The sequence below is a fragment of the Gopherus evgoodei genome, chromosome 4, assembly GCF_007399415.2.
Source record: "Gopherus evgoodei ecotype Sinaloan lineage chromosome 4, rGopEvg1_v1.p, whole genome shotgun sequence".
In the NCBI taxonomy this organism is placed as follows: Eukaryota; Metazoa; Chordata; order Testudines; family Testudinidae; genus Gopherus; species Gopherus evgoodei.
In genome coordinates, this window is record NC_044325.1 from 108,389,445 (window position 1) to 108,413,841 (window position 24,397).

At 40.5% G+C, this 24,397-nt stretch overlaps 1 protein-coding gene across 1 annotated transcript in view; it reads right to left on the minus strand.

The window, feature by feature from the left end:
* Positions 1–24,397, minus strand: part of USH1C (USH1 protein network component harmonin) — a 106,478-nt gene that overhangs the window by 65,862 nt on the left and 16,219 nt on the right. Inside the window, exons 5-12 of the mRNA XM_030560498.1 lie at positions 11,910–12,018; positions 11,770–11,794; positions 10,906–10,963; positions 9,567–9,670; positions 7,566–7,650; positions 7,324–7,383; positions 6,481–6,537; positions 1,052–1,194 (exon numbers count right to left, since the gene is read on the minus strand). Of these exons, the coding sequence (XP_030416358.1) occupies positions 1,052–1,194; positions 6,481–6,537; positions 7,324–7,383; positions 7,566–7,650; positions 9,567–9,670; positions 10,906–10,963; positions 11,770–11,794; positions 11,910–12,018 (641 nt within the window). The remainder of the gene's footprint in view (positions 1–1,051; positions 1,195–6,480; positions 6,538–7,323; positions 7,384–7,565; positions 7,651–9,566; positions 9,671–10,905; positions 10,964–11,769; positions 11,795–11,909; positions 12,019–24,397) is intronic.

Below are 24,397 nucleotides of genomic sequence, written 5' to 3' on the forward strand. Positions count from 1 at the left end.
AAGTTGGCTGATGGGGTCTCCTGTGACTGTGGGGCCTATTTCCGATCCTCCATCTGCTCACGCATCTGGGCAGAGTTCCTCTGGGCAGCATCCACTGGCTCCCTTGATACCTTCAAGGAGCAGTGGAGGCTGTCCGGGGTTCTCTGCTCGGTGTCCCCATCAGGTCCCTTTGTTTAGCCCTCTGACCTCACTCCTGTCCTTTTTTAATCTTTAGTTGTTCCCCGTACTCGCTTGGTATCCCAGTCCTGTGGATACTCCCCTTAGCCTTGGGGGAAGGTCCTTTAGTAGTGGGTGGGCTTCTGCCCGCCCACTTCCTGGATTCAAATACGATCACTCTCCTGTGGCCATCTGGCCCAACCCTGTCACAATGACATATCCCCTTGAAAAAAGGCAGGGCTTCAAGTACTTGGGCAGCCTGCTTTGTGTGGTAGTGGGCACTTGAGTCCAGATATCACTCTTCACCCTACCACTGCTCTCCAACACAGTTCTGTCCCACCTGCGGTCTCCATTCATCTCTTCTGATCCTACCAGGCCCCTGCACACTCATTCTCCTGCTGGTCAGATGACAATCCTTTCCCAGCCTCTCCCACTTTGGTTTCCTATTGTCAGGAAGGGAGAGGAGCCAGAGAGTCTTCAGACCTACTATCACCTGTGGCTGTTGGTTCCCTCCCTCCAGGTTTGGTATCTGCAAAATACAGATAGCCTTAATTTGTTAACCTCTGGTTTTACATATATATACTGTGGGGAGGGGTTATACATATGTATATATATATATATATAGAGAGAGAGAGAGAGAGAGAGAGAGTGTGTGTGTGTGTGTGTGTCTGTCTGTCACTGGCACATTCCCTGAGATGATGAATCCAGAAGGATCTTAGCTCTGAAGTTCCAAAGTGCCCACAACACCAACAGAAAAGGGAATTGAAGAAGAGCCTCTCAGTAGCAAAAGAGTTAACATTATTAGAGAGTGTCCTCACCATTATTTCACAATTATTATTGCCAGTTCCAAGTGAAAGGAAAGTTGAACAGATCTCCTTCCATCTAAAGCACTTACTGTCTCTCTTTCTCTTGCTGCTCTTTGAGGAGTTTGTTAGTCTCTAACGCAAGCCGCTTCTGATGCAGTAACTCCTGGCGTTCCTGTTCACGATGACTCGCCTCTCGCTGCCTCTCATCCTCAGTCATGAACAGCTCTCTCCCCTGCAATCACAGCATAAAAACAAATTCATCACTAAAAATCTGAGTTAACTTATTTCCCCTAAAAAAGCCCCCAAAAACAAAAAACAACCAAGCTCCAAATCTGCTACCATAAATGTACATTAAAATGCTTCCTCCTATCACTTTTACCAAACACCTTCTATAACAGTTTCCAGATAGCAATGATCAAACATGTTAGGTCTGTGAGCAACTTGGGTCCCAATCTGTGATGTGCTGAGCACCTCCTATATGGTGCTGTGCACTCTCAGTTCCTGCTAAAGTCAAAGGGAGTAGAGAATGCTCATAACCTAGTAAGAAGTGTTCAGCATCTCCCAGGAGAAAGCCTCCCCCTCCTCCGCTTTCTTCAATACCACTCATTGTAATTTATAATAGGAGCCAAGTATCAGAGGGTAGCCGTGTTAGTCTGGATCTGTAAAAGCAGCAAAGAATCCTGTGGCACCTTATAGACTAACAGACGTTTTGGAGCATGAGCTTTCGTGGGTGAATACCCACTTCCTCAGATGCATGTTATAATAGCAGCATGCACATAGTGTGGAGAAACACATCCATTCTCACACCTGTTTTCTATTCCTGCCTATCCAAGTGGTGTGAAGGCAGTGCCAGAGGTGTTATGCCTGGGTGGATGTGCAAGCATCACTATCTCAGTATGAGTGAATAAGGATCCAAAGGGAGTGGGAGTGGGAAACAAGGCTAGTCACATCATCGTCTGTTTCTTTGTTCTCTTCTAGTTTGAATTACAGTTCAGTTAAGACATATGGAATACTTTCATCTAAAAACAGCAGAGATAACATAATGGAGCTATTTGATGGGGGCCCTTTGTGACTGATAGGACAATTTCCTTCAATGCCCTTGCAAAACCTTCTTGTATTAAATTTATGTGTTACGAGGATTGTATGTAACCTCTCTGGAGGGAGATGTGACACATATTGCAACCCCAAGCACTGCCTTTTGGGTCCATTGTTTTTTAAACAAACAGGTTACATCTGATTGTGTTCTACTCCTTTGGGGAGGGTTACTACAGCTTCTCCAGGAACTAGAAACAGTAGGTGGTGATTAAGGGAAATCAGCCCCCTGGGAAGACTCACATATACTAGTTCAAAGTAGATTCTCCAGGCACCAACAGACAAAGCAAGGACTTTTGGATAAGCAGCCTGAGTTTAAACTGATTCAGGGCCTTCTTTCTGATCCAGCAAACAGATAGGGCCTTCTGTCCCAGGAGGGCCCCCCAATCCTTACAGAAGGGTTGGACGGACTTGACCTACTTTTGCCCCATAAGTCTGATGGGTGACCTCTGTTTTTAATATGCCTTCTTTGTAATGCTTTCACTTTAAGAATAAATATGCTTGCTCTGTATGGTAACTTGTGACTGCTGGCAAGTATGCTAGTTATAACCTTAAGAGAGAAATCAAAGCACAGGTACTGGCCTGTTTAGGCAATCTGGATTGCTGGGGATAGTGCATTGTAAACCAGAGAGCTGTGCAGCCTTAAAAATCTTGGTCAGAAAAGAGTGAGACATGAGTCTCCACCCAGGAGAGGTGATGGCTAGGAGCGAGAAGCCTAAAGTGAGTACCCTTGGTGGACCACAGAGGAAAATACAGGTGCAGTTGCCTTAAAACTGTGATGCTCTTGAATACTCAAACCCTGGTACCATGTGACTAAAATTGCTTCAATGAAAAACATGTGTTAATTAGGAGGACTGGATTCTCCACTTCGCTCAGGCTCAGAGTGTATGGATCTGGAGAAGAAACAGTCAGAAGAGAACTCACCATAGCTCCTATGGCAGCCTCCCCTCATCCCTAGAATAGGGTGTCTGTTAGGAGACAGAGGAGGCATGCCAGGAGCAGGGGTAAGGTGTAGCACAGCAGAGTTCCACTCCAGAAAGGACCTAATGCCAATGGCATTAAAGTTAGAATAGGTCCCCAGCACCTCCAGCGTCTACTGGTGCTGATTAGCACTGGACATAACTAGCTCCTTAAGCCCCCATGTCTGCTGTTGAGAATCCAGCCTGGAATGTTTATTTAAATGAAGTTTACAAGGCCTGTGGACCATTATATTTAGCAGGACAAAAGTGAGTTATTTGTATAAATTCCCATGTCTTCGGATGAGGCTACTTCCCATGAATGTTGGATGGTCTAATGTTTGAAATAAGGATTATGTGCTTCCTTATATATGTGGAAAGATGAAATAGAACTCATGCACCATAACCAAGCCAGACATCTGTAATTGGTTATAGCATTTAATGAATAACTAGTGATAACAGAGGAGAACTATGCTGTGAACACTGCCGTTCATACAGATCTGTTATGTCTCATTGCTACTTTGTGATCCGCTTGTCTACCTATGTGTCTACCTATTGCCTCGTCTTATACTTTGGGCCAGAGATCATCTTTTTTTGTGTGTGTTTGTACAGTGCCTAGCACAAAAGGACACAGATTTACCACTGCGGCCCTAGACACAATACAAATAAACAACAAAAAATCTATTAGGCACTTGGATCTCCATAGTGACTGAAACCTTTAGTATTTTAATATTAAAAGATTGTACTTATAGTATGTGTGGCTGTAATGGATAAATACACACACACACACACACACACACACACACACACACACACACAAAATATTCCCAAACCAAAGACTGCATTTAACACTTGTTGCCCCAGGTAACATAAACAGAAAATAAGGGCAAAATTCCACATGCACACCCAGGTGTGCATGACACTTCTTGTCTTCAACAAGCAGCAGTCCAAAGTCATCCAGGGGATAAAATGCTGGTCTTTGAACGCTGATTTTTTTTTTTAATCTCCACATATGCTTTCCAGATGCTGCTAGAAATGTATGATGTGCAAATATTTACATTGGGCTAAGTGCATTGACTTTTAAATGGATAGACTCTTGAGGAAAAGTGATCAGATATGTGCTAAGTGCTCAGATACATTGGTGCTGGAGACCAGCATAAAACCCTAAGATACAGTAAATGGAGTATTTGGTTCTCCTACCAATGGCATGTACATTCTGGTCACTCATAAATATTTCTAGTGCTTAAACATCAGGGAGTTTAGAAGTGTACATCTAAAATAGCTTTTTAGCTTTCATGAGAGTCACTTACGTAAAATCATTGTGCATGAATCAGAGGATGAAGACTATTACCCACTGTGCATGACCAAATACTAATGGCTAAGTATTGGAACTATGTTCATGGAATAGTTATACAACAGATGGATTTCACTCAACTATACTCTAGAAAGCATCACATATTATTCCACTCCTAAGTAGCCTGCATTTTAATTGTTTAAATGATTACTCTGGTAGGGGTTTGAGATGACTAATCTAATAGCTTTTCACCATCTCTAATTTCTAAGAATCTGTGATTTTATGACAAGTGACAGTGAAATTCTTATTATGCTGTGGGCCAAACGTTAATAATATCTGCATCTGTTTGTGTTTGCAAAAATTTGCATTTCTTCATGCACATCTGTCTGTTCAGTTGGGTACTGTCTACGCACAGCTGCCCTTTGACGTCTTTGGCCACATCATTTCATTTCCTTAGAAGCCATTTTTTGGCTCTGCCCTCACAGTATCCTCTTTTAGAACCCTCCCTCAAACAATCATTCACCTAAGTGCTCTGTCCTTCAAAACTGCGTCAATGGAGAGACTGAGAAAACAGCAGAACAGACCTTTCAAATCCTCAAATGGCAAGAAAAACATCTTAGTTTGGCACTCTGATTTGTTGAATGTTCTTTTGTATAACGGTGCAAAGGTAATAATGCTCTTGGGAATGGAGAATGTCAGCAATAACTGGTTTCTGCTGTTATCAAAGGCATTTAGTCAGCCAAAGAATACTATTTATTGTTTTGTATGCTTATGCCATGAACATTAGCCCTTAGATACTATAGTAGATGTTGTTTCCCCTATTTATTTCAGCTATACAAGAACTGGTAACAAGTAAATATTAAGGTTCGTATACTGCCTGTGATCTGCACATGTTACTTCAGTATTTTATTGTATGGGGCCCTAAAGTTTACTCAAAGAGGGTTTAAACAATAGAACAATTATTCAAATCCCATTGACGTCAATGAAAATATTCTGACTGACTTCAGTAGATCAGGCCCTAAAAGGGCACACTATCATCGTACAAAACATTAGAAGTGGCACATTATGTTCATTAGTTGAGACAAAGGACCAAATTCATTTCTGATGCAACGCCACTGGAATTAACATTTACAATAGGAATTAATTTGCCTATGACGTTATTGAGGCTCAGTCCTGCTCTCACTTAATCAATAGGTGTTTTGGCCATTGGTAAATATATGGGAACAGGCTCATAGTCCCAGTGTTACTCTGCTAGAGTACACTTAGCATAATTCTCAAACAAATAATTAAAAAATGATGCCAAACAATACTAGCTTGGCCAAATCTAGCAGTGCAAAGCAAATTTTGAGACCATACAAATGGTTAGATGTGCACTATCCCAACTCCTGTCTGCATCCAAGCAAAGCTCAGCACAGCTCAGAAGCTGAGAGTGCAAATGTGGCTTTCAGCTACCCTGATCTTGGGGCTGTCAAGCCACTGGTCTGGTCCTCAGTATAAGATAGAAAAGCCTGTGGCTTGCTCTGTTTTACATTGGCTACATAGCCATTAAGGGCTATTCCAACAGCCAGGGAGTACCAGGCAGAGGGGATATTGGTTGTATCCTCTTTCTCCTAGGAACAGAGAAGTAACATAGGGGTCACTATTGCAATTCTGTACCAGCAGAGGATTTCCTAGACAGAGGGACTCTTTCATGGACCAGTGAAGCTGGCTCAAAGGCTGCTTCATACCACCAAAGCATTCCAAAGCATCCTTAGTAGACTAGAAAATGTGGACCATGGGGTCACACACACACTAGTTTTATAACACTGACTTCAATGGATTTACTTGTGATCTACACCAGTGTGAGAGTAGCATCTGGCTTCCTGACTTCAGTAGATTACACTGGTGCAAGTGAGTGCAGAATTTGACCCATTGTCTTGCTATTAACTCGAGTTAGCGTTTTAGCTACATTCTTTGCTGGCAAAATTGGATTTGATTTTTGTATCAGGCCCTTTTAGTGACTTCAAGCCAAAGCCTATTGCAGTATATGGAAAGATTCCTGTTGACTTTAATGGGCTTTGGATGAGGGCATTCAAAAAGGGAACATGAAGTTATGTTGAAACAAAGACTATTGTATTATTTATTATTGCCTACAGTTTTTTCACATGCTTTCTGCTTTTATAGGTTCATTACTTACGGCTCCTGATACAACAGAGAGAGTTAGGGTTCGACTGCTTTTTAACACTCTCACAGCCTACAAAAACAAAGTGAAAAAGTCAGTTTCAGTGTAAAAACGTTATGTATGAAAGGAAGAAAGAGAAAGAAGTAGGATAGTTTTCCTACTCAAAGTTTTATAGATTTTAAGGTCAGAAGGGACTATTAGATCATCTATTCCAACCTCATGCATAACACAGGCCATAGAATTCCATCCAATTCCACTTGCATTAAGCCAAATGACTTGTTTGACTAAAGCGTATCTTCCAGAAAGGCATCCAAGTCCTGATTTGAAGACATCAGAAGATCAAGAATTCACCAATTCCCTTGGGAAATTTGTTCTAATGGTTAATCATCACCATTGTAAAAAATGTGTGTCTTATTCCTAACTCTAATTTGTCTGGTTTTATCCTGTAGCCATTGGCTGGTTATGCTTTTCTCCACTAAATTTAAAAGCCCTTTAGTACCCAGTATTTTCTCATCATGACAGTACTTATACACCGTAATCAAGTTCATCTCTTGATCTTTTTGATCAGATAAAGAGCTGCATAGTGAATACAGGAGAGTTGGGAAGTGATAAAAGCTGGAATTTTCAAGGGACTTACTGAAAATCAGTGAGAGTTGGGTGCCTAAATCTTCCCTAAACTTTTTTGAAAATCCTAACCTGAATTTATACGACCAACCCCGTTTAGGTGGCATCACCTGGGCACCAGCACTTTTGGCAATGAAGCTAAGGCAGAATTTACACAACTGCTCAGAACTTTCCATACACATAACACTTAATATAAATATAATAATGGGGCTAAATAAAAACTTCTTTTCCCACCTCTTTGTGGTCCACATTAGAAAAATCCACTCCATTTACTTCAACAATCTGATCACCAATCTATAAGAAATAATTAAAACATAGCATGACTTTCTTTGTTATGGGTATCCTTACACTCTTTTCCCCTTCTACTGAAAAAGGTCACAGAACATGACTTCATCAATGGATCCCAGACCACTGTATGAAACTACTACAAAATAAAATTACCCTGTAACATCTCACATGGAGCACAACATACTCACCTCCAGCCCCACCTCAGCAGAAAGAGAACCTGGTTTAATATTGCTGATAAAAATGCCTGGTTTTTGTGTTGGACCACTGGAAATGCTGGAGTAAGCAGAGAAAACAAATGATAAAGGATAACACAATACAAAGAAGGCATCATACTTGCTGAACTAGTGTCTGCTTCTAGGTTAGGTATTTCTTGATATTTGCTTCCTGTATTTCTCACTGATTTTTGAAAAACACACTGGGCCATATCCTCAGCTGATGAAACTCACCATAGCTCCACTGAAATCAATGGAACTATGTTAATTTACATCAGCTAAGGATGTGACCCACTGGATTTAACATTATCATTACAGCATATCCTGTCACAGCCAATATTTTTTTTCCAGTTGATCACAATGCCTATGCATGACACATATCACAATAAGCTGATAGAAGAGCAATACTATGATAAAAATATTTTTGGCCAGATCCTTTGCTGATGTAAATTGGTACTGAAGTCAATGGAGCTAATCCATCTACGCCAGCTGAGCAACTATTCCACATAAAACATGTTAGTGAGTGAGTAAATGCTTGCATGTTCATTCAGGGTGCTGAGGAGATCTACACTATCACTCAGTTATGTATAACGTAATATCATTCTTCAGAACAATGGACCACACCAAGAGGGAAGTCACAGGAAGGAAACCCTCTATACCTCATACTTCTGGGTAAAAATCCTCAAGCTGCAGCTAAGAAAATATGTAGACCAAATATGGCAAAGATTTCTGAAGTATGCTGACTGACTGCTGCTTTTCCTATCTATCTTTCTAAGTTTGCAACCAGCTTTATTCCCTTAATTATTTGCTTCAAGTTGTTCAGCAGCTGGGTAACAAATTAAAACATAAAGAGCGCACAGAAATATAATGCTGGTCGGTATGTGAATGCACATTGCATGGAAATGGTATTTCATCTTACAGTGCTGGCTAACCAAAGACACAGAGACTATCTGAATAAAGGTAAGTATAAGAAATAAAGGGCCAGACTTACTAAAGGTATTTAGATGCAGACAGGGACCTAGTGGGAATTTCAAAAGTGCCTCAGTTAGGTGCCAAACTCCCATTAAAAGTGCCCTATTTTGATTTTGCTTAAGTCGATTTAAAAAAAAGTGTGAATTAAGACCAACTGAGTAATTTTGGTGCCAAAAGTAGGATGGAGAGCTTTGGAAAGAGTGAATAACATTATGACTAAGGCAATAAGAAAGTTGGGATTTTTTTTGGTTTTTGTTCAAAAGTTGCAGCCACAGTTTGTTAAAGTTGCAGTTGTGATGGAAATGCATCTGATGAAGTGGGTATTCACCCATGAAATCTTATGCTCCAATACGTCTGTTTAGTCTACAAGGTGCCACAGGACTCTTTTTTGCTTTTTACAGATCCAGACTAACATGGCTACTCCTCTGATAAATTAAATCAATGGCACTCAGGCACTTTTGAAAATTTCACTAGGCACCTATCTGCATATTTAGGTATTTAAATACCCTTTAAAAAATTTAGCCTTTAGACACCTAAATCATTTATTTGCATTTGAAATTTGGACTTAGGCTCCTAAGTTACTTAAGTGCTTTTTAAAATGTTACCCTTAGACACATACATTGTCAATAAAAATAAATAATTTGTTTCTTTTGATTTATAAGTAACTAAAAGGAAAAAAGTTCCTATACCATGTTCTAGGTGTCTTTTATGAAATAAGCTGATCACATTTTCCATTCTGAATATGGTTAAAACAAAGATAGTAGTTCTTTTGTACTGACTTAAAGATGCACCTAAATGGAGGTGCAGAATTTGGCAAGTAGACATTTATGCTGCAGTATTAAGTGTTTAAATAACACACTGTACAAAGGTATTCCCACACCTTTGTCAAAACATTAGATTGTATGTATATTTTGCTGATACTACACAAAGACTGCTCTGCATTTCTCATTCCAAAAATTACAAATGTTTCTTGCAAACCATATTAAATAGGACTCATCTACATACCTGCATCCCATGCCCTTTGAACCAATCAAACTAATGAAGACTTTCTTCTCTTTATTGTCCCTTCCTCCAGATGAAGCGAGCCCAGCAATGCTGCCTTTTCCCTCCTATAGCAAAAGAAAGAAGGGGAAAAAGACTGCAGGTGAAATCCTGGCTCCACTGAAGCCAATAGTAAAGCTCCCATTGACTTCAATGTGTCTAGATTTCACCCTATATATTTACAGGTTACATTGCTATATAGTCCAAATTTATCCCCAGTATAAGGAGGAGCAAATACATTGACTTCAATGGAGCTGTGCCAGGACTGAATTTGACTCTTTATCTATTTGGAGAGGATTATCACAACAGTCAAGATACATCTCAGGAGGAAAGTAGAAAAAAATTTAAAGCAAGGGCATAAGAAAAAATGATTAACTTGTGCATATCATGACAAGCGTTGCCTAAAATATATTGATAGCCCTCATTACCTATTTTAAATGGACCTTCCCTGATATAAACCTAGGGAAAGCCAGTCATGGGCTCTCTTAGCACTGCTGTAACCCATGGATGTCATTCATAGACTTATTTGTTCTTCCATTAGTCTCCCACACTCTAGGAATTTTAACCTCAGTTAAGTTAACCACAGTTAAGGTATGTCAAATAATCTATTAAAAATTGCCTCTTGCAACATAAAGCATTGGCTTGCTGAGTCACTAAACTCAACAGGAATTATTGATTCTTTTATTTATATTGGCAGAAACATTTCATTTCTAACACACATTTTCTGTATTACTGCTTCTAGAGTTTTTCATTTTCATACTTGTCTACTAAATGTTAGCAATTTATTTACCATCAGCTCATCACCAGGGCATCAGAGCAAAAATATACAAAAGTCTAAATTTTCCAGGAGTAGTTAGTGATATTGAGAGTTCTAGCTGAGACCCCCTGAAGGGGCTGATTTTCAGAAAGGTTGAGCATCTGCCTTCTGAAAAATCAGGCCCCTTTAAAAGCCCTCTCAGTTCAGGCACCCAAATACGAAGGCACTCATAAACACAAGTTACTTTTGAAAATGTAGGTGATGCTTTTTAGTTATGTTTTCTAACTATCACCCTCATCCAACTCCCATTGAAGATAATGGAAGCTTTTTCTATTGATTTTAGGAAGAGGTGGATTAGGCCACATAAGAATACACTGGTAGGATATTAATAGCTATTTGTTTCAGATTTCACTTAACAGGTTTTTGTACCATCAAAATAAATGCAATCACTAAAAAGATAAGTACAGGGGGCAGGGGGAAGCAAATTAAATATCGCTAAGTGTTCCCAGAAGGCATATTACTAAAATAAGATATTAGGTGTCTTACCCCAGAATCTGACACAAACTGATCCACAAATTGCCACTTAAGAGGCTCATCTGGAGAGCTAGAAGTAAAAAAACCAAAATGGTTAAATATGATGAGGAAAATAATTTAAAAATGATCAGTATATTGAATGTGGCTTCAATCCAGCCTTGTATTTTTCATCCACACATAAATGTAAGTACTATTGATAAAGAATGATATTGATTTTGTAATCAAGTACTTAGATGTCTAAAAAACAACAGGTAAACATGCAATAATTTACATCAGTAAAGGTGGAGGTAGAGCTGGTAAAAAAACAACCACCCTGTATATAATTTAGCAAACTTTTTGAAAAATTACTGGTTTTTGGAAACTTTTTTCAAAAGTCAAAAAATCTCAACCAGTTTATACAGCTAGTCAAAACATCCCTCAAAAATCTAAAAAAATTTTTTATCAGAACATTTATTTCCCCCCTACCATTGAAATTCAATTTTTCAACAAAAGTCATCATACACCTATCATGATTTTCAAAACTTTAGCCAGCTTTAGTCAGAGACTGCTTCTAAAAGACAACTCTGAAAGTTAGGAAGATGCAAGAACTTTGGAGCATTCTGCTAAGTGAATTTGGTGATGGAATTTGTCCGAGTTCCAGACTGATTCCACTGATAATGCAGAAAGATAAGCTTGCTTATTTAAGACAGGGAATCAGATCCATTAAATGAGGCAGTACCCTGCCAAATCAGCCAAGGTGTATCATTTTAATCAATGATAAAGTTGGCCATTACCAACTTTCTAGAATATCAATGGAAGATAAGAGATTGCAGAGGAAATGAAGAATCTAATTTGTATGTTGGATATGAATTTAGGAAAGGGATGGAGTGCGTTTACCTTTTGATAGGTATCATGCCGACATCTGCAAGAGAAAAATATGTCAGGCAAATCTTCCTGCAGATTATGAATTAGCTACATGACATTCTCTCTGTCAGTGTGGGAATTGTAGCAACCCATGTGAATTTTGCATTACTTACGTCTTACTTTTATGGACACTATTTTCTTTGTGCGGATGAGATTTATTACTTCCTCATGAGTGCATGAAGAGATGGAGTATCCGTTTATCCGAACTATCTCATCTCCAATCTTAGAAATAAGAAATAGAAGGAAAATCTGTTATATGATTTGTTTAAAAAAGGAATCAGTGTAGAAAAGTCTCCAAGCAACTTATGTAAACTGACAATCTCTTTGATGCAGAGGTCTTGTGACTGGAAAAAGCAATGTTTTGGATAGATAGCAGAATACCTTGAAGACCTCTAGAATCTCAAGTAAAGTACAGAGTGAGATTTAACATAAGAACAGCCATACTAGGTCAGACCAAAGGTCTACCTAGCCCAGTATCCTGTCTTCTGACAGTGGCCAATGTCAGGTGCCCAGAGGGAATGAACAGAACAGTTAATCATCAAGTGATCCATCCCTTGTCACCCATTCCCAGCTTCTGGCAAACAAAGGCTACGAACACCATCCCTGTCCATCCTAGGTAATAGCCATTGATGGACCCTATCCTCCATTAACTTATTAGTTTTTAACCCTGTTATAGTCTTGGCCTTCACAACATATTCTGGCAAGGAGTTCCACAGGTTGATTGCGAGATGTGTGAAAAAATACTTCCTTTTGTTTGTTTTAAACCTGCCACCTATTAATTTCATTTGGTGACCCCTAGTCCTTGTGTTATGAGGAGGAGTAAATAGCACTTCCTTATTTACTTTCTTCACACCAGTCATGATTTTATAGACCTCTATTATACCCCCCTTAGTCATCGCTTTTCCAAGGTGAACAGTTCCACTCCTATTAATCTCTCCTCATATGGGAGCCATTCCATACCCCTAGTCATTTTTGTTGCCCTTTTCTGAACCTTTTCGAATTCTAATACATCTTTTTTTGAGATGGGGTTACCACATCTGCACGCAGTATTCAAGATGTGGGCGTACCATGGACTTATATAGAGGTAATCTGATATTTTCTGTCTTATTATCTATCCCTTTCTTAATGATTCCCAACACTATGTTTGCTTTTTTGACTGCCACTTCTCATTGAGAGGATGTTTTCAGAGAACTATCCACAATGACTCCACGATCTCTTTCTTGAGTGGTAACAGCTAATCTAGATCCCATCATTTTATATGCATAGTTGGGATTATGTTTTCCAATGTGCATTACTTTGCATTTATCAACATTGAATTTCATCTGCCATTTTGTTGCCCAGTCACCCAGTTTTGAGAGATCCTTTTGTAGCTCTTCGCAGTCTGCCTGGGACTTAACTATCTTGAGAGTTTTGTACCATCTGCAAATTGCAACCTCACTGTTTACCCCTTTTTCCAGATCATTTATGAATATGTTGAATAGGACTGGTCCCAGTACAGACCCCTTGGGGACACCACTATTTATGTCTCTCCATTTTGAAAGCTGACCATTTATTCCTACTCTGTTTCCTATCTTTTAATCAGTTAACAATCCATTAGAGGACCTTCCCTCTTATCCCGTGACAGCTTTATTTGCTTAAGAGCCTTTGGTGAAGGACCTCCTCAAAGGCTTTCTGTTTGTTTTGGATCAGTTGAAACAGTTTGTTCTCAAAAATTAAAAATGTTGTGGTCTGATTTCAACTTTTTATATTATAATGTAATATATAAAAATTTTATAATATAATAAAATAAATTTTGAAACAAAGTTGTTTTGAATAAATAAGTCAAAATGTCTTGCTCTAATAAGGTCAAAACAGAACATTTTGTCCTTATCGAAAAACTTCTTTTGAAATTTTTTTCAAAAACAAATTTTGATCTGAATCAACATGTCCCCACAAAAAGTTCTAGTTTCAGTTAAACAGCATTTTCCAACAGAAAACCATTATATTGAAAAATATTCAGCCAGCTCCATCACTAATGCAGAGCTATGTGAAAATGATCAATTGCTACTGTGTCACATCCACCTCTTTTCTGAATTTAAGCAGTCATCAAGTTGTCTTGTCTGTATTGCGGCTATTAAGCACTGTACTAATTCAAATTTCAGTGCATTCTTCATCCAGTCTTCACCTTTTCACTTTCCTGGATCACCACCCACGTTTTTTGGTTCTCAGATCTCCAGATCATGCAGAAAGAGTCCTGCACAATTCTTTGCCTTCCTTGCTTATGCATCCAAACATGTGTTTCTCCATGCTTATTCATGTTGAAACTCTGATCTGATATGGCTAACATCAACCATAATGGGGCACAAAGAATTTTCCTTTGCTTGATTCCAGGACCATTTCTACCCATGCTCCCATTAACACTCTCCACTTACGCAACTACAAACTAGTCCTCAGTATAGGAGGGCATGCAAGTGACCATCAAGAAATTCTTTCACAACAAACTACAAACATTACTCCCTACTTCCAATGTATTTTGCCTGATCTCTACAAGCAACACAACTAAATTCCTTGAGTCTATTTCTTGTCTCATCTTCCATGGCTGTCCCCATAAACTGCTCTAATATGTATTACTGTTAATAATGAATATTTACATAAAATGCGCCATTGAAGTCAATGGAAATTTTGCCATTGACTTCAATGGAGCAGGACGGTGCTCTTACCATCAAGACTTTGTGTGGCGTTTTACAGAAAAGACATTCACATATGGATATTGTTTGTAGCGCCACCTATAAGTTTGCTTCACATCTTCTATTTTAAGACCCTATTTTCAGTTGCATGTAACTCTGACAAACAGCAACTGTTTGAGCTGAAATTTTCCATGCTAGGTGTTTGCCTGAGGCTAATTTTTTTTTTTGAAAGCTTCAGTAAAAATGATTCAGCTGGTTCAGAGAACAAAATTAGGGGGAAAAGTGTTATTTCGTCAATGTTTAAAACAGTCATACAACTGTTTCATCTAGAAGCTCTCGCATACCTATGATTTGGAGCAGGTATTGAACTTTGGCGATGGAACAGGGGTGTTACCCAGATGCTTAGTTGAGGTTTGTCACCCTGATTCCATCTGTACCAGACATGCTCCATCACAGGGCTGCAGAGACTAAGCAGGACTTTGCCTACAATTGTTCCTCCCAGCTGCCTGGGGCTGCAGTGGTGCCAGGCCCTGGAACTGAGGGCAATTCTAAGTGCTCCTTCAGCTGATGCACAGGCAGGGTGGAGAAGGCAGCAGCCTGTCTGCAATACAGAGATATAAGGAGTTTACAGGTAAGGAAGACAGACATGAGTGAGAGGTGGAAGGAGCATCATCCATCCTGCACAGTGAATGAGGAAAGGATCCTGTGCAAAAAATACTATGCAATCCTGTAAATAAAGATTGTATCATAATGCACATACATGAGGAGGCCACATTAAAGTTCCACAGGCTACCTTAACGCTGGCATCTTCTAACTTTTGAAAGCTTGACTTTACACCCTTAGCTTTCTTTTTAATGTAGGGAGGTTTTTTTTTTAAAATGTAATAATACATGTCATTCTATTCAATGGGCCAGATTCTACCACTTTTACTCATACTGAGAATTATTCCTGATTTCACTGGGACTAGAATAAGGTACTACTGCCATGCTTACTCGTATTGAAACTCTGGTCCAGTATGGCTATAAAGACTTAACGGTGCAACCCTTCCTCTAGTGCAGTCAGGGGTGGCTCCAGGCACCAGCGCAGCAAGCGCATGGCTGGGGCAGCAAGCCACGGAGGACAGCCTGCCGATCGTTGTGAGGGTGGTAGTCAGGCAGCCTTTGGCGGCATTTCACCAGCAGGTACGCTGAAGGCGTGGGACCGGCAAATCACCTGCAGATACACTGCTGAATCCGTGTGATCAGCGGACCGCTCGCAGGTGGGCCACCGAAGGTCACCTGACTGCTGTGCTTGGGGCGGCAAAAAACATAGAGCCGCCCCTGAGTCATGGGTGAGGACATGCTCACCTGTTTTCATTAATGGGACTCCTTGTGTCACTTTTTCAGGTTTTCCTATGGTAGCCTCCTTGGGGCAAAGAACACTTTATTTTGCCTCTAAAGTGCCATGCATACCTATGACACTGTAGAATAACAATAGCATATACTGATAGACTGAGTGTAATTGCCTCAATCGTCTCATTATTGCTTTTTTAAAAACACTGATTAGATGATACACATAAAAGTATAGGATTCCTGAGGAAATAAAGATGTTTTCACACACAGAATGGAACAAATCCTGTCCATTCACAACTATTAACTGATGTGTTTGCTCCACCTACTGGGCAAACAAAATCATCATCCAGGGGACAATATGGAGTAGAGTTTTCAAAAGGATCAGAACTGGCTTAATGCTGCTTTCACTGAAGTCCTATGGGCTTTAATAGGAACAGAGCTAGGTCAGCACACAGCACTTTGGAAATCCCACTCGCAGTCAAAAAAATTAAAATAGGTGGAGCCTCCAGTCTGGTCACCTAAATTTTTGAAGGACTACTCACTACATGGTTCCCACTACTGTCTACTTGACCCATTCTTAAATAATCTGACCCACACTAGAGTTGTGGAGGTGTACATGGCACCTTAGCATACATAGCAGATGCTCCGAGGCACCATTGCTCGCCACAGCTGCAAAGCTATGGAGGAATGGGCCAAGGAGTGATGCTCATTATCCTCCTTAAAGCCTAAGAGATAAATTTGAAGGGGCACTAACTTATGTGGTCTCCTTCACTCTGGAAAATAAAGGAGGCTTTTGGGCAAGCAGTGGCTTCTATTAGCTCTGGCAGCATGACTGCAATGGAGCTCCTGGGAAGCGCAGCAGGAGGGCTCAGAGATGGTGTGAAGGCACAGGGCTTCTGTGCAAAGGGAGCTGGACATGTTCAGATCCTCCGGAGTCCATGAACAAGTCCAACTCCCTTTGCACAGAAGGTTCTGAGGAATCTGCAGGGAATCACTGCTTGTTTTAGGCAGGTGGGATAGGTGAGTGATCCCTGCCCCCCAGAGGAATGATTCTAAGAATCTCAGTAATAGAATCTTTGCAAGGTTTTCATTCATCTCAGTCCTGCCTCCCATTACTATTTTTGTAGGTCCAGGCCTCAGTGTGTAACTATTTAACCATAAACATGGAATTTTAATCTCTTTGCGCTTTTGTATTTATCCCATGTATAATCTGTACAAAATAAACAATTTCCATTTAGAGTAAGTTATTTTCCATTGGGTTAAACGGAGCCTTGGTGAGACTCAAGATAAATCGATCCCAAATAAAATAAATTTCAAGCCTAGTGCTACACAAAATATCCTCACAGCCTTGTGAGCCTTGCAAGTTGCAGAAAACTGTAGTTCATAGAAATCCATTATATTCAGAGAAAGGATGAACCTAGTGTAATGGAGTACAATGCCACATTGAAAAATCTCAGTTCTGCAGCGCCACTTGGAGTTAGGTCTGGTTTAAACAGAATTTTTTTGCACTACTATAACTCATGTCAATTAGGGGTGTGGTTTATGTTTAAACTAACATAGTTATACTGGCATAAATGTACCTTATGCTGGTATAGCTTATTCTCCTCTTGGGCCTGGTCTAAATGGGGCGGGGGGGGTTGATGTAAGATACGCAACTTCAGCTACAGGAATAGCATAGCTGAAGTCGACTTATCTGATTTCGACTTACCTCCCGTTCTCATGGTGTGGGATCGACGGCCGCAGCTCCCTCGTCGACTCCGCTTCCGCCACTCGCCCTGGTGGAATTCTGGAGTCGACGGGAGCATGTTCGGGGATCGATATATCACGTCTAGATGAGACACGATATATCGATCCCCAATAGATCGATTGCTATCTACCAATCCAGCGGGTAGTCTGGATGTACCCACAGTATGGGAATAGGCTATAGCAGTAGAACTGCATCCACACCAGAGGGGCCATACTGCTTTAATCATGCCAGTGTCGTTAAAGCAGTACACCTTTTGTGTTTAGACAACCCCTTAGAGAATTCCCCATAAGTTCTCCCAGACCTAGGGAACTTCAATACCACAGGCACAAAGGAAAGAGGAGAGAATCCATGACTAGGCTGATGTAACTTTCCTATGCAGCCACGTAATCATTTAAAAAAAAAATAGCTAAATTCACCACTCGCCTCCCCCAGCACTGGTATGGAAGGCCTCTTGTGACTGATGTTGTACTGTCTCTTTCATCCTTCTTTTTTCTTCCTCAAATATAATATTTTCTCCCTCACATTTTAGATATTCAAACTTTTCACGCTCTTCCTTGCTGAGCATCAGAACTGAATTGAAAACCAGGGACAACCAATACCTTCCACTTGCAGCCCTGTTAGAAATTTCCCTGACTGACAGTGACAATGCAGAGGGGGACCCAGTCCTGTGTTGAGACATCAGGGGACTATGGCGAAGTATAAACTGACTTCAGCTATATCAACTTTAGCCACTTTCATTCCAAGTGTCCCCACACAGACTTGTACCAAAATAACTAAACTGATTTTAATTCACCCCTTTTGTTATTTTCGTGCTAGTATGAGTGAGGCCTGAGAGTCAAAAGCACCAGAGGGAGAACTCTGCCGGATCAAGCAGAATAAGATGGAGGAAAAATAATTTTTATTTTGGTTCTAGAGAGCATTTTTCATATTCTGTGTAGTCTTGAGTGCAAACATATTGATAATATTAGCAATCATACAGGCTTACATTACAGTTGTTATATACAACATGAGTTCATACCTAACTTTGGATAAATAGAAATTTATCAAGTAATTGTGCCCTGATAATTCTTTCAAAGACCTAAATCCCTCTCTTTAATCAATATGACACAGCTGTATAACTCCTATTGTACCTATCACATGCAGAGCTCAGCTCTCAGCTGTATATTTTTAAAATACGCTTAAGCCACATCTAAGCTGCATATTATCTGAAACACAGAAGGTTTTCTTTCACTATTTCACCAGTGTGCTGCTGCATCATGCTAAAAAATAACCAAAGCAGGGATTCTAAGATTTTTTCATAGGGTGAAATATATCCTAGTAGATAGCTCTGATAGCTGCTTTTTGTTCCAAGAAAAAATGAAAACATCAATTTTTGTCATTTTAAAACTGAAAAGCTTGTGTTACACAACTTTCTGTCACAGAGTGCTCCCTTGCAATGCAGTGGAGCATTGCAACAGCTTTGCCTCAGTTTCCCCTTGGATTTCCATGATTCTACCCAATCACCCATGCCCTCTGGGCTGCTTTGGTGAGCGTGCCCTTTGTCTAAGTCGCATTTAGTCCCACACTCAAGCCTGTAAACACTTCTTCCTCTCCTTCTTCGCTTTGCCTCCAGTGTTCCTCTAAGAGCCTTCTCACTAAAATCTGTGAAAAGTCCTCTTTGTTCCTTCCTCTGTTCTGGGTGTCCTCCATATTCTCAGGCAAATCCTAGCCTTTTCACTGGCTTTTGGTCCCAGGCTCACTCAGGCTCTTTCTTCAGACCCTTGCCATAAGAGACTTAACAGCCACACCTGCATTCCTTCACATCTTCCAGTGGAGAGACTCTGTGGATCTCCTCAGCCTGTCTGTCACAGAGGACTCGAGCCCTCAGGAAGGAGCAGTCAGCCTGCACACCTCCGCAGTCACCATCCTACTGCTGGGCTTTCTTCCTCTTAAGTCCCACACCTTGTCCAGGTGTGGCAGGGCACGGCTAACCAAATGGGGCTAGCTGGCCCCAAGTCTCCTGGGCCCAAAAGGGCCAGTCCATCCGTCACATCTTGGTTTTTGGCAGTTGAAAGCCCCAAATTTGTCAGTTTTCAGCAACTAAAATATGAAAATTGTTAAAATATGAACTAAAATGTGAAAACAAAAAGTTCCTTTTTTAAATGAAAACTTGAAAAATCCCATCAAAATGCAACATTTCTTACAGAAGTTTCCACTTTGATGAAACAACCTGTCACAGCGTATGCTTGCCTTGCACCGTCCCCTGCTGGATGAGCACAGCACAGCAGGTGCTCTCTACCTCAGTTTCTCCTCACACAAGTTTTCTGTCTCTCCGAGAAATTCATATGGCTCAGCCCTCTGGCTGGGTCACTCTCAGAGTTCAGGCCCTTTCCAGGGTAACAAAAGTCCAAAGAAAAGGTACTTCCATCCCACTTGGGTTTTTTTCTCAGTTGCCCCTCTGGGCTTTTTAAGTCTCCCTACTCTGGGATAGGCACTGACCAACTGGAGACTTCCCGATCCTATTACAGGACCCAATTTTCTCCCTATGGTACTTCCCAGAAACTGAGTTCTCTACCCTTTCATGAGGCCCTGGTGTTGTTCACACTGTCACCTGACCCCAATTAGTCCTGCCCCTTAAGTTCAGAGGCTGCTAATTATGGCACTCCAAGGGCTGATTAGTCCAAGGCCTCCTGGTTCTTAAAGAGGCAGGCCACCCTGTCCCATAGCCATTGTTTGCCTTCAGCAAATTTAAAATGAAAAATTTCGACCAGCTCCAATAATAAAGGAATTGTCTAAGAGCTCACCTCCTTTCCTGTTTGAGATCATGTGGATCGCCTTCTTTCCTTTTCACAGTTGCTTACATTAAAACAGGGATTCCCAAACTTGGTTCATGGCTCGTTCTGGTTAAGCCGAGACGCTTTATTTACCTGAGAGTCTGCAGGTACGGGTGCTCGCAGCTCCCAGTGCCCACGATTCACCGTTCCCGGCCAATGGGAGCTGCAGAAAGCGGTGGCCCGTCCCGCGCTGCTTCCTGCAGCTCCCATTGGCTGGGAACGGCGAACTGCGACCACCAGGAGCTGCGAGCATCCGTACCTGCGGACACTCCAGGTAAACAAAGCATCCTGTGGCCTGCCAGGGGCTTACCTTGAATGAGCCGCGAACCAAGTTTGGGAACCACTGCATTAAAAGGAAAGGGAAGCATGCATTTTTAGCTGTTTTTAATGGGACACATGGTTTACATGCAGCTTTTGTGTTGGTATAACTAATATCTGTTTTGGGAAAAAGTTAATCACACTATCTCCCCTTCCTATTTGTTCTGCTCCTCTGTCTTCCTCTGCACACACTTCTATGCTGCGTGGTCTCCTTTTCCTCTTCTCTTCTGAACATTCCACACACTTGCTTAGTTTTCTTCTCCTACTGTACATCCTTGTTATTAGGTTTCCTTCTCTGCTGGACATGCTGACCAGCCACTTAATCTTTTTCTACTCTTGCTTTCCTGGACATGTTGTCTGATGTGCTGCTCTCATCAGTCCCCTGCCACTTCTGGCTTTGCAGCTCCAATTCTACTGGTGCATCAAATCCCCAAGGGCCACGCTAGTTTATTTTCCTCCTATTTAGCTGCCATCTCTGGTAAAGGTAGCTAGGAGAGAGGGTCCTCTTTGTCTCCAGTTGCATTTTCAAATCTCCAGCTTCTTCACACAATGCACAATATTGGGTGTGTTCCTAAGGGAGGGAATGTAGGGCAGTAGCTGGGGACTCCCTATGTTGTGGCTATTCCTGGCTGCTGGACTGGCCCAAATTAGGGCAGCCTTCAGGACACTTCAATCTGCATTAGGGGCCAAAATGGCCCTGCCTGCTCCAAGACTGGGAGAGGTGCAGAGGTGATGTAAAGTCACTTCTCCCTGAGCCCTCTGTTGTGCTTAACTCAAGAAGAGGGATAACCTGATCTTCTTGTGTTTCAACCCTGATTTACAAGGACCAATTGTAAGGGTAAAAATCGTTTACTTTTCATGCATATTCTGCCCTTGGCATCTCTGACCAGATTGTAAACAAAGCTCTGCATTCCCAATTTTCATGATGGATTTCATGACCTAGAGCAGTGATTCTCAAACTTTTTGTATTGATGACCCCTTTCACGCAGCAAGCCTCTGAGTGTGACCCTCCTTATAAATTAAAAACAGGGGTTTTAATTTAATTTTTATTTAACAGGGGCTTGGAGCTGTCAGCCCCCACATATGGCCATGCTTAGGGCTGACAGGCCCATGGAGCTGACAGCTTGCGACCCCCTGAGGTGTCATGACCCCCAATTGAAAACCCCTGACATAGAGGCTTCAAACTGGAATCAGAATCACCAACTCTTTTTCACACAGACCACAAAACCACCATCTGACTGTACCAATTTTCAGTCACCAGTCAAATCAAAATCAGTGACCTAGGGATTAAAGTCTTCATTATCCCATTACAAATCCCGAGTCAACAAGACCTCATTTTAATTGATTCATGGTCTTAAAACAAAACAAAACACCAATAATGCAGGCCTTTTCATTGAGTTTAAAGTAACGGCCCTGAAAGATATGCTTCAGGGAGCCATAATTTAGCACCTCCTGATTATTGTACATATTTAACCAGTTATTAGTTAACATATTAAAAACTTTTCAGTCAATGGAACACTGCTTACACCAATGCTGAAATTGAGCCACTCTCTTTAATAGATTGTACCTAGCAGTTCTAATGTACATTATTAGTTAGATAATCTGCTCCAATGAAAACTAATGCTGTGTTAGAAGATGCATAGGCATATAGTGGCCCTACTCCAGGGTAGTCGATATGGCCTGGAAAAAGAGGGAATGGCCAAACCATTGCTGTGCTTTGTTTGTTTCATGAATTAAAGGCTTCAAATCAAGATTGGATGTATTTTTTAAAAGATATGCACTAGTTCCTCCACAAGATACGTGGCTCACTGCAGGAGTAGTGGGTAAATTCCTATAGCCTGTGCTATTCAAAAGGTTAGACCAGATCATCATATTGGTCCCTTAAAAGATCTATGAATAGTGTCCTGTCAAAACATGCACAGTATTCTTAACGTTAGTGGAAGTCATGTCTGCACACACAGAGAGGACATATAGAGAGGAACTATTTAAATGCTTTTTGAAAGGGTGAACATTTGTTGAACGCTGGGAAGATGCCCTCATTTCAGCATTCCTTTACTTTCTTGTGTCGTTATGTTAGTTTGCTATTTGCTTTTGTTTTAATTCAACTTCCTTCCAATCTATTTTGAATCCTTACATGTTTGAGATCAATAGCACAGCTTCAGGATACTGAAGGGTTAGCCTACTTCTTTATGGGGATAAGTCCCACTCGGGTGAATCCAAAAGCAATAGTTCCTTCTAGGTTGTCTCAAAATGGGTCTTGCAATTCTAGTAGTAATATTAAAGCCCTGACTTAAACTTACAAAACCAAGGAAGTTCAGAATTAAGGCTGATACCACCATGTTTTTTTTGTCCCATTGAGCCCAATTATTACAAACACACAGCACGTGGCATCTCTCATTAAAGAAGTGATATCTGGCCAGGTTTTTAGTATTCAATCAGTTTCCTTCTCCATTACCTTGCATCTTGTGTAGTCATTTACAATATGCAAAGTGAGAGTGCTGTGTATGTAAAATGGAGTGACAGTGTTTTTTGCAAGGTGCAAATCAATGGAGAATTAGGCTGTATAGTGCATTCTATATACTTGTCAATACAACCAATGCATAGTAGAAAAATTCTTAAAGGCTGTAACAGCATTAAGTTAGATAATACCTTTATTTTGTCTTTACATTTCAAGAAAGAGAACTTACATCATGATTAAAATAAGATAGTCATGATGATTGTTTCAAATGTCTGTTTTTGTATACTTTTCCCTTTTCATTATTCATACTAATTTCAAACCCTTTCTTTTCAAGAGAATCCTCATAGATATGAGTATCTGAAAAAGCAGCACAAAACAGAGAAGAAACAAGAAAACATGAAAAGGATAAGTGCTCTTCATTCAGAAAAATCAAGAAGTCACAGTAAAAAGGTCAAAACTTCAAATGTTTCAGTCAAATTCCTTGACTATACAAACATTTAGAAAGGCAGAAACCACTTCAAGGAATAATCATCATGAGAAATGATTTAGGATAAAAAAAACAAAAGGGCTAAAACTGACTTTATGATAAAAGATCATTAAACTTTTTCTCAGACTGCATTTTTGGAATAAAAAAGTGTAGAGATTTAGCTAAATAATGCAGATGGGTGAAATTTCAGAAGCAGTTGGCTTTACCATGAGACAGCAATTTAGAACAATGAACAGCCTGTCAATTCTCCTAATTCACTTGGTTTTAGAAAGTGGCTAGTGCCGCCTATTATGGAGGCACCTTAAGCTGATCCTTACCACATAATATCAACAAACCCAAGCCAGACAGTTAGATTAGCAGCAAAACACCATCTGTTCATATTAATACATATAATCAAAGTCTAACACATTCACAGTAACATATTCAGGGATTTTATTTTTATTGTTCAGACTTTGCCTTTATCTGAGAAACACAAATGGAGTTCTGAACTACTGTGTGCTTGGCTCAGAGCTCCTGTGAAGATTCACAAGAGACAATGAATCAATGTGAAATACTATGGCAATTAAATATGAAGTGAAGCTCTCGCTGCCCTTCCCACTTGTATTTTCACCAAGAAGAATGAATGGGTTGCCTTAACAAGCTTCGATCTTCCAAGAGCACAGCATCTAAGTGCATTTCTGAATCAAGGTTGACTGAAAATAACCTTACCTAGACTGCATCAAATGATTGGCATTGGTTTGAGACAACTGGTGAATAGGAGACAGATGATTAGTAGTACTGT